General features: G+C 43.4%; 1 protein-coding gene across 1 annotated transcript; it reads right to left on the bottom strand.

The window, feature by feature from the left end:
* Positions 1–3999: 3999 nt before the first annotated feature.
* LOC103015160 (C-C motif chemokine 8) lies at positions 4000–5719 on the bottom strand. The gene is made up of 3 exons (XM_007190168.2): positions 5584–5719; positions 4617–4734; positions 4000–4211 (listed from the first exon to the last, which is right to left on the bottom strand). Exons 1-3 carry the CDS (start codon positions 5657–5659, stop codon positions 4106–4108), a joined length of 300 nt encoding a protein of 99 aa, XP_007190230.1. The 5' UTR covers positions 5660–5719; the 3' UTR covers positions 4000–4105.
* Between the last annotated feature and the right edge of the window lie 5232 nt (positions 5720–10951).

Raw genomic sequence — 10951 nt, 5'->3', positions numbered from 1 at the left:
CAGTAAAGGAGCTGGCTTCCATTATCTTCAACACATTTACTTATTTGCTAAATCCTTCTTTAGGTCACCATTCTCCTAGCTACGTGGCTAGCTCAGTCCTCGTCCTGTTGACCCTGACTTGTGGGCTGACCTCTTGAGCCCAGTTCTACCGAACATGCTGGTTGAGTCCACAGTCTTGGCCCCAGCCCTGATCCCAGAGAACATACTGGGTGAATCCCTGATCTTGGTCCCAGCCCCAGCCTTGGTAAACACACCAACCAAATGCCCAGCTAAATCCCTGGCCCTGGGCCAGCGAACTTGCCTGTTGAAATCCATGCATTGACTGGGGGAAGGAGACCAAATAGTGACTGTATAAAACAATGAATCAATACGGCAGAGCCTGAGATGAGAACTTCTCTCATACATAGCTCCTTCGGGAAGTGATCCCAGGGATCAGGACTGAGAGGCAGCCGAGTGAGATGGAAAAGGAGGAGAAACGAACAGAAGCATGCAGAATCAAGGTCAATATAGTGGGCGTTGGGGACAGCTTCACCTGAACTGACTGACGTGCTTGCAGAATGGCTCCCAGAATCAGCCGCTGGAAGGAAGGGTGGCAGAAGCATTAAACATCTGCCTTCCACCCTGCATTGGTGGGAAGTTGTCACCCAGAGTGTTCACTGCCCCGCACTTCTGAGCCTCAGGCAAATGTTCAGGCTGAGCCAACCCCTGACCTGAGATGACACCCAAGGTGGAGCCTGTGTGCAGAAAGCAAGAAGTGAGGAGACACAGAGCAGTTGTTGAGAGAGTGAAATGAGTCCAAGCCCGCAGCAAGCTCCCTGCCCGAGCCCAGGGTGAAATCAGAGGAGAGCCCAAGAGGATGCTTGTCAGCTTCAAGTGACCTCACCAGTTCTTTGCCCCCAGTTGACAAGGGAATGAATTGTGCTCACAGATATGAACCCATTAATGGAAGGATGTGTTTTTCTTTTTTAAAAAAACTTTAAAATTTATATTGGAGTATAGCCAATTAACAATGTTGTGAAAATTTCAGGGGCACAGCAAAGTGACTCAGCCATACATATACGTGTATCCATTCTCCCCAAACTCCCCTGCCATCCAGGCTGCAACATAACATTGAGCAGAGTTCCCTGTGTTATACAGTAGGTCCTTGTTGGTTATCCATTTTAAATGTAGCAGTGTGTACATGTCAATCCCAAACTCCCTAACTATCCTTTCCATCCCACCCTTCCCTCTGGTAACCATAAGTTCATTCTCTAAGGTTTGTGAGTCTGTTTCTGTTTTGTAAATACATTCATTTGTATCATTTCTTTTTAGATTCCGCATATAAGGCATATCATATGATATTTCTCTTTCTCTGCCTGACTTACTTCACTCAGTATGACAACCTCTAGGTCCATCCATGTTGCTGCAAATGGCATTGTTTCATTCTTTTTAGTGGCTGAGTAATATTCCATTGTATATAAGTACCACATCTTCTTTATCCATTCCTTTATCGATGGACATTTAGTTTGCTTCCGTGTCTTGGCTTGTAAACAGTGCTGGGGTGCATGTATCCTTTCAGACAATGTTTTTCTCTGGATATATACCCAGGAGTGGGATTGCAAGGTCATATGCTAGCTCTATTTTTATGGGGATTTTCAAAACATTAATATTCAAGTGAAGGCACATAAAACATCAATAACTTAAATAAGATGACATATCACTTAACACATTTATGTTTAATGTCATTAACAAAGTTCACTGTGATTTGAAATACAACGACATAATCCCAGAGTGCCTCTGGGTAACGCTCGGGGAAAACAAATAGATTGTGTCGTGTGCTGTAGCCTGGTGTCAGTTTAGGGTGAGTCTCTTGCCTTTGGAATTTAGGATTTGTGTCCAGGTAGTTCATGAAACCCTGGGTCCAGATCTCCGGAGCCAGCTTGACCTTGAGGCTGTGGAAGAGAGCGGTGAGAACTGGATGGAGCCTACTGTGGTTGGAAAGCACTCCTTTTGCCCAGCTGACATTTAGATGCCTTATTTAGATGCCTGGGGTTTAGGTGTGCTACCTTGGACTTCAGTGGAAAGCTTATCTTCAGACAGGTTATATACCTGACTTGCAGGTGTTTGCCATTAGGCTGGGCTCCTGGCTGGCTCAGTGGTTTTAATTCTAGGCACTTTCTTCCTGGTCCTACCCTAGCCAACAGATGTGGCCAAGTTCCCAGGAGACATGGCTCCTAGAGCAGGAGAGAGCTTATGAGGTTGTCTGCCAGATCCTCTCACTTCCTGCCTGTGACACAGAACAACTTCCACTTTTGTATGGGGCATCTTAATGCCAGAGAGAGAAATTGACTTGCTGTAAGTGACTCAGAGAGTCAGGGTCAGTTCTGGGATCAGAGCCCAAGTCTCTTGCCTTGCTATGTTTCCATGTTTCTACTGGAATCATGGTATTTCTCCAACCAATGATAGCCCCCCTGGACTTGGGTCAGCAGGACAATAATCTTATTTCCCTTAATGAGGGGTCTGGTCTTTGTGCCTTGGTACTGTGGGCCTCATGTCTGAGAAAGGAGCCAGCTATGCTCACGAAGTACAAGAGAATCTTGACCTTAAGAGGCTATTAAGGAAAGGAGAGTCCATGCCTTCAAGTGGATTTTGCAAATTCTTGAGATTGGGGTTTGAGGGTATAGTGATAGAGATGAATTCATTCTGTGTCTCAAGGGTGCAAGCCCTGTAGATATTGGTTTGCAAGATTATAAGAGAAGGGTCTGTGTCTTGGTCAGTTATTCTCAACCTTCTACAACATTTAACCTATCACTCCTTCTGGCCCATTCTTCCTCACTTCATCTCCACTCCCACCCTGTACCATTTATGTCCCCATCATTTCCCCTGCACCATGGCGGCAGCCTGCTCTCAGGCCTCTATCTCTCACACTCCATCCTGTCCTCAGATACTAGGTTATTCTTCCTGATGCTCGCCTCTGAATGTGATATTCTCCTTCTCTCCTATTTCAAAACTTTCGGTGCATCTCTATTACCTGCTGACTTCCCAATCTGAAAGTCAAGAGCCCCTACAACCTGGTTCCAACCTGCATTTCTAAAACTCTGACTCCTCTTTCTTCCCAGAGCCCAGCCAGATGGGATTCCTTCCTCTGGCCCACTCCCCTCATCTCCCTCCTGTATCAGTTCTGAAGAATCCTTTCATTTCCCATCATATTCGAATCTCTCAAGACCAGTCCTGTTGAAGGCTCATCTCCAGTAAAGAACCTTAAGTGGACCTCTAAGTTATAGACATCTAGTTTCCTGTTAGACTCAGTTTCATTTCTGGGATATAACTCTGGCTTTGAGAATTAATTAGATGGAGAAAACCTGGGGCTATGGAGAAAAGTTTGAAGACTGTTGCAAGAGATCAAGAGAGAGACCAGGCAAAGGTAAGTGTGGAGAGAAAAGCAATAGGAATCTAGATTCTATTAAATAAGAGCAGGTGATTTAGGGACTGGAACCACAAGGCTGGAACAGTCTGGTCTGGTCCTTCTAGGTTCTCCCTAATCCTCAGCTGAGTCCAAAAGACTCAATTTAGAGGATGACCCTCACACCCCAAATTGTCACTCATTGCTGCCATTTTCTCCCTTCCTGCCAAATGTTACCCCATGCAAAATAAGACCAAGTAGTTTAAAATTATATATATTTTTTGTTTGAAAAATTCCATAGTCATTTAATAACATTAATTTCCATCACAATACTACATAGCACACATCGACTTACAGGAGCACTGATTTCCTAAGAATCCAAAGGTGTTTCACTCTGATGATCGGTGGAAGGACCTCAAGATACTACAGGCAGGTAGGAGGGAGAACAGTGCCATCTTACCATGAACTTAATTGAGCTCACAAAGGAAAACTCATCACCGGTTGTTGTGTTTTTACATTCACTAGGATTTATGGCAGATAAAGTTAAAACATCAAGAACTTAAATATAATTAAATATTGTTTAAGAAACTATGTGTTTTAAATTATTAAACAAAGAACCTCTTTTTGGACATTATAATAAAATAATACAGCTGGGGAAGGTTGGGGGGGAAATAAATAAGATTTTCCAAGGCTCTGACTGTCTCTCAGTCCAGGTACGAAGGTTCAAGCCTTCAGGGCTTGGGACTTTTGATCCAGGAGCTTTATGGAATTCTGGACCCACTTCTGCATGGGGTCAGCACAGACCTCCTTGTCCGCTTTGGTCTTGAAGCTGTGGGGAAAAGAGGGCACAGTTAAATGGAGTGTCTTGAGGATTTTGCCCAGGAGTTTGGTCCGTTGGCCCCTGAACATGATTAGCCCTTGCTCCCTGGGTGAGGAGCCTGGATGGGGACCTGAAGAAGGGGAAATGGGAGGAAGAGGCCTCTCTTCCAGAAAGGAAGTTCTGTTGTTACTGCTCCAGGGGAAGCCTTCCTTTAGCTCCTGGCTAAAGGAACTTGGATGATCTGACCAAGCTTCCAGAAGAGCCTGGAGCGAGTATGGATTCCTTCTCATGGGCTTCATTTGTCTATGGGGTAAAGGGTCCTTTGGATTAGATGGCATATTTATCTGACTCATTTGGAAGTATAGAACTCAGATAGAACTTTTGGCTGACGGTGCCCGGGCATGGTCCACTCACATCACAGCTTCCTGGGGACACCAGCTGTTGGTGATTCTCGTGTAGCTGTCCAGCTTCTTGAAGGGGATCTTCCTACTGATCACAGTAAAGCAGCAAGTGATTGGGATGGAAACTGAATCTGAAAAACATTTTGCAAAGCATCAGAGAGTTATAAGGTATTGTAAGCCTGCATTTGTAAGAGAAGAAGGAGAAGGTAGAAGACAAAGCAAATACACAAGTTCTAACTAAGACCTACCATTCCCTATTTCAGAGCTTTGGTCCAGATCCCATAGATAAAATGTTATCTGTGAGTCAATTTCCTCTGCTGAACTATGGGGCCCCTCATTGTTCACTGCAGATGGAGAAATCTTGAGTAACCAGATTAATCCTTGTAGCGTGATTCGGAGGGTCTACAGATCCAAAACCTCTGACCCTGGGAAGATAAGTTCTACCAAAACCTCTGACCCTGGGAAGATAAGTTCTAAGACCTTGCTTCCCAGGTATTTGTCCCCATGGGCTTAGAGCCAACCTATGTCACATGCTGAGATGCCACTGGGTCCTTATTCTCCTTACACAGCCACCCTTCTGGAAGCTACCCTGGACCATAATCCAACATTTGAAACCTCCAGCAAGAGTTCCGTCCTCTCTACTACTGCCCGAACTGTCCTTCCTGCCCACAGTGAGAAATGGTTCTTCCTTCTGTGCCACGTCTCCAAACAAGGTGAGGATTGTTGAGATAGCAGCTACATTTAATGTCCCAAAGCTGGTGTCGAGAAAGATCGTGGAGCCTGGCTCCAGTGGCCTGGGCTTCTAGTTCTGGTTCTGCCTCTGACCAGTTGTGACATGCCAGCTCTTCTTAATTCCCCTCTGGATTTCATTCTCTCCATCTTTTTAATGTAGGCTATGCAGCAAGCATGGGATGACTCATGCCGGGTGTTAGTACCTGGGGTAGTTAAAATGTTAAGGCTTAAGAAGAGAGGGTGCTTACCTGGCTGAGCGAGCACCTGGGTGCTGAAGGCAGCTGCTGTGAGCAGCAGACACAGAAGTGCTGCAGAGACTTTCATATCGGAGGGTGAGCACAGGAGCTTCAGCCTGAGACTTGGAGGTTTCTGAGTTGGTCTCAGCTTCTCTGCAACTCTGACTCATCTGGCTGATCTGCCTGCCTTTTATAGGGAGCAGAGAACATGGGCAGGGTCGTGTTTAAGGAAGGATAAAATAGGCCCCTAAATGTGGTGAGTAGGTACCAGATCCTGGTGGTGATTTCCAGACACCGAGAAAAGGAAGCTGTGCAGTTTCCATCGTTTGTTTAGACTCTGGGGCAGTGGTGGAAGGGTATGTGGTTATGACCAGTAAAGTGTAGGAAGTGACCTTATTGGCCTATTAAGGGCTCTGATTTCTTTGAAATGAAACATGATCTGTTGGAAAGGAAGAGTAGAAGCTGAGTTGCTAACGGAGTGAAGAGAACCAAGTGCCTGACCCTCCCCATGTCCCGGGAGGTCTGGGATGGGGCCCTAAGGCTTTGCCTGGTCTCTTTATCAGATTCGTGTCCCTGCCATCCTAAATCAGTCAGGGTCCTTTAGAACCTCATACAGGTAGCTTGATAGAACCTTAGCAGAACGATAGAATCCAGGAATCTTCAAGTCTTAATGCCCAAGAATGTTCTGTTGTAGAGCCTAAGAACTGGGCAGCAAATACCGATCTTTTAGGGTGGTGATTTCCAAATATTTTGTCTAGACACTAAAGCTTCTTTCCAAGTGAAATGATATGCGGAAGCCCAATGTATCATGCAGATTCAGGTAGAATGGGTCTGTTTGAAAAAGGTCTTTTGCTTTTGGTGTCAAATCTTTTGCCCATTTAAAAAATTGTTTTTTTCTTTCTTACACTTGACTTTAAGAAGTTCTTTGTATATATTTTTCATTCAAGTCCTTTACCAGATATGTGCATTGCAAATATTTTCTCCACAGGCTGTAGCTTATATTCTTTTTTTTTTTTTTTTTTTTTTTTAATTTATTTATGGCTGTGTTGGGTCTTCGTTTCTGTGCGAGGGCTTTCCCTAGTTGTGGCAAGCGGGGGCCACTCTTCATCACGGTGCGCGGGCCTCTCACTATCGCGGCCTCTCTTGTTGCGGAGCACAGGCTCCAGACGCGCAGGCTCAGCAATTGTGGCTCACGGGCTCAGTTGCTCCGCGGCATGTGGGATCTTCCCAGACCAGGGCTCGAACCCGTGTCCCCTGCATTGGCAGGCAGATTCTCAACCACTGCGCCACCAGGGAAGCCCTGTAGCTTATATTCTTAACGATGGCTTTCATAGAGCAGAAGTTTTAAATTTTAATAAAGTCCAATTTATCAATTTTTTTCTTTCATAGATGTTGCTTTTGGTATTATAGCTAAAATCTCATCATCAAACCCAAGTTTGCATATCACCTTTTCAATGAATATTTCCAGACTTTCCACAAATCATTCAATATTCTCCAATAATCTTGAATGCTAAAGACTCCACAGGAGTCCATATATAAAGGCACCATAATTAATTGAAGAATTTCAGTTGGGAATTATATAATTTCCATTTTTTCACAATCATAAACAATAATTATGAGAAAACTGATGTAATATTATCATTAATGTCTCCAATCAATTCCATAGCTAAGGGATTAATCAATCAAAATGTGTGGACATTATTAAGGCTCTTAATCAAATTACAGCATCGTTACATTGTTGGACGGTTTGCATCTTCATTAAAATGCGAGTTTATTGTTCTTAAAAATATTTAACGATTGCTAAGAAGATATTTATCTCGTTAAAAGGTAAAACTAAGCTGTGGAATAGTGGTTTCCTTTGTGGTGTTGACATCGTGAGGGAGGCTTTTTAGAGGCAGAAACATTCTATATCTTAATCAGAGGGGTGTTTAAACAGTTGTCTACATGTTTAAAATTCATGAAATTGTACACTTAAAATGTCTGCACTTTATTGTATGTAAATTAAGCTTCAACATAAAGTAAATAAAAAGAAAAAAGCACAGCACTATTTTGCTTACATTCTAATTTATTTATTTTTTTTTAGTGAGTCTGTTAGTTGATTTATTTTTTTTCTTGTGAGTAATACATTCATGTTTTTATATCGGATGGCTTTTTATTGTTCTTATTGATTAGGAAGAGATTTTTGAACATCTACCTCATGCATTTTCCATTTATTGCAAATACTGTATGAACTTGTAAGAGTACAGAGTTTGAAGAACATGAGACAAATCAGTGTCATCAGAATTTCTCGTGACCAGAAGGGAACTTGAGTTCTTCCAGACAATCCACCTTCCTGGTGTAGTGTGTAGCACTGATCTCTGTGTGGGAGGGTGTTGTCTAAGAGGTTGTTTGCACACATTTTTCATTCAGAAATAAAGTCATTGTCTTACAGAATACCCTCAATGCCTCATTAATTTCTCCTCTGAGCTGCCTTCATATAGAAAGTGCATCTATAAGCAGATGACAAAAATGGTAGCAAAAATCATATTATTGAGAATCAACAAGGGTTGGTCAAATGAAGGGAATTAAGTGTCAAGTAACTTGATTCCAGTCCTGATGGAGCCAATAACAAGCCAATGACTTGCCCAATGTGACCATGGGTAAATCTTAACTCCTAGATTCATTCTCCTCATCTACAAAATAAGGAGTTTTGACAAGTTCAGGGATGACAAATAGTTTTCAATAATTTATTAACTTAATAGATTGATGGCAGATAACCAGAAAGGTTTCTTGGAAAAGAAAAAACAAAACCAAACCTAAAACTCTAGTGAGGCCTTACCTTGGGTTATTGAATGCAATGCTGTGATTGATTAGTGATGTCTGCCATGGGTACAGCAATAGAAAGTGGTACTACCTATGTAACATAGTTGCTATTCCTGGATTAAATAATATTTAAACTTTTCTTTAACTTAATTCATTAATGATTGTTTGCAAAGTATCTAGTCAGAGACCAGAGAAGCTAGCAGGCCTGGCAGAGAAGCTTCTTAGCTGTTAGCCCTAGGAAAGGCAGTGAGTAGCATATGGCAAGTGATCAATAAGCTAGCTGTCATCAATAGTCAAATAAGAAAGGTATCGTGTCTAGAACATGCTAGGAAGGGACCCAGAGTGTGGTTCTTGGTCTCCTGTACAAGTTCTCTCTAAAATTGCTTCCAAACAAAGATATGTGGTAGGGATAGACCTCCGGGAATATCTGTGCTATAGGTGAGGAAAGAAAAAGAGTCTCCCGGAAGCAGAGAAGTGCAGTCCTGGGATCCTGCCATGAACAAGAAGAGTGGGCCCCAGAGGAGATGGGGGTCAGATTCCAAGGCTGACACACCAAGGGGCACCAAGGTCTTAATTCTACAGGGAGCTCAGAGATCTCAAGTGGTAAGTCACTTTGATTACGAAATTTCCCTCTCTTGTTTTGTTTTTAAACTGAATTCCAGAAATCCCATCATAAAAGTTAAAACGAAACTTTAGGTCATGCAAGTTCAACAGCTGTTTTTTTCCAGCAGCTTGGCTGTGCTGTTTAAGGAAGTGTTCATTCTGCACTCTCTCTTTCTTTTCTCCTCGGTGTCTTCCCAATGAGCATCTTCGTAAAGCAATTTTGACAAGTCACCTATGGCTCAGTGGCTGTGAAGGGGCACCCGAGGTCAGAAACAACCTCTGTGAATAGAGGGTCAGAAATGGGTACCCTGCTGTGGAAATAGATCTGGATTCTTACATGATTCTTTTTTTTTTTTTTAATTTATTTATTTATTGGCTGTGTTGTGTCTTCGTTTCTGTGCGAGGGCTTTCTCTAGTTGCGGCGAGCGGGGGCCACTCTTCATCACGGTGCGTGGGCCTCTCACCATCGCGGCCTCTCTTGTTGCGGAACACAGGCTCAGTAATTGTGGCTCACGGACTCAGTTGCTCCGCGGCATGTGGGATCTTCCCAGACCAGGGCTCGAACCCGTGTCCCCTGCATTGGCAGGCAGATTCTCAACCACTGCGCCACCAGGGAAGCCCTTACATGGTTCTTAAGGATTGTGATTAGATGCAACAGCATCCTGGGAATCAGGATTTCTGCTTTCATTTTCCAGCTCTGTCCCAAGTGTCCGCAACGGTCACAAAATTATGCAATGAATTAGAAAAGACATTTGCACTTAATTTAGTCAACCCTTTCCCTTTACAATTGAGAGAATAAATTATGGAGGTGAGATGCTTTGTCATAGGTTGTACAACTACTCTGTGACAAGCCAGGGCTGGTGAATGGGCATGTCAGAATGAAAGCCATCATTCAATTCCGAGTTAAAAGACAAGAACCAGGCAGAAATATACAGTGAGGTACCCAGGAACCCCAGAGACTGTCCAATGCGCTGGTCCCCAGGTCTGCCTGTAATATCAGAATACCCTGGGCAGTGATTTATAACGTGGAAGGGACGCCTTAACCTACTCTAACACACTGACTCAGAATCTTTGGAGATAATGCCTCGAATTCTCTGTTTTTGGAGTGTTCCAGGTGACTTTTAACCATGGCCAATTTGGGAGCCATGAATCTGGTTTAAATGCTTCATTTATAGATATGTAAACTGAGGCACGGAGTGGTAAATTGATTTGCTCAGAGTCACTCTGACAATTTAGTAAAACCCCAAACCAGAACTCAGAGATGCAGTCACTATGCCCAGTTACACACCGGGCTGGGCCTGCTTCTTTGGTTCCTGGTACAGGCAGGATCTTCATTCTAACAGAGGCCCCAGAACCTCCAATGTCTTGTGTCTGTAGGTTCATGTCACAGGGATAAGCAACTGTGGGCCCAGTTGGAATGTAAATGATTTCAAAGAGGATTATTTGATAGGTCTTAACAAGAGGAACATGAATAGATTCTATCTGAACTTGGGAATATGTAGTTTATCCCACCAAGCCCTTACATCACCATTTCCCACTCAATGCCTAGTAAGCGCTAATAACAGAGGACCTTTTGAGACTCAATAGACTACCTAGAATGTCTATTCTTGTCCTTTATAATAACTCCACGGAATCAATTGGAATTTTGATAGCAGCCAGCTGTTTAGTTGCTCCAGGGGCTTTGGGGGTGCCATTGGGTTGTGGATAGAAGTTGCCCTGACCCTAAGTTCCTGACTGGCTTGGTAATGTGGATTTTAGACATTGCCTTGCCCTACTCTGTCTCCACTGGTGCCCACGGCAATACGGTCTGAGAGACATGGCTTCAAGAACGAGAGGTGAAATGGACTTTGTTGGATTCCCGTATTTCCAAAGTGAACACATGATCTCAACTTTATTGATGAAGCAGCCGAAGAACAGGACAAAGTAATGATATGTGCTATGTGTCACAAAATAGAGCACCCAGGTCTCTGGTTAT

Source organism: Balaenoptera acutorostrata, chromosome 20 (assembly GCF_949987535.1).
Source record: "Balaenoptera acutorostrata chromosome 20, mBalAcu1.1, whole genome shotgun sequence".
Taxonomy (NCBI): Eukaryota; Metazoa; Chordata; class Mammalia; order Artiodactyla; family Balaenopteridae; genus Balaenoptera; species Balaenoptera acutorostrata.
Note: the sequence above shows the minus strand (reverse complement) of the source record. Positions and strands in the feature narration are given on the sequence as shown.

Excerpts from the sequence above, each read along its gene's own strand:
- LOC103015160 (XM_007190168.2), bottom strand. The coding sequence starts at position 5,659 with ATGAAAGTCTCTGCAGCACTTCTGTGTCTGCTGCTCACAGCAGCTGCC. Across the intron at positions 4,735-5,583 it reads CCAGGTGCTCGCTCAGCCAG|ATTCAGTTTCCATCCCAATC; the intron begins GTAAGCACCCTC and ends AATGTTTTTCAG. Across the intron at positions 4,212-4,616 it reads TGTCCCCAGGAAGCTGTGAT|CTTCAAGACCAAAGCGGACA; the intron begins GTGAGTGGACCA and ends TTTTCCCCACAG.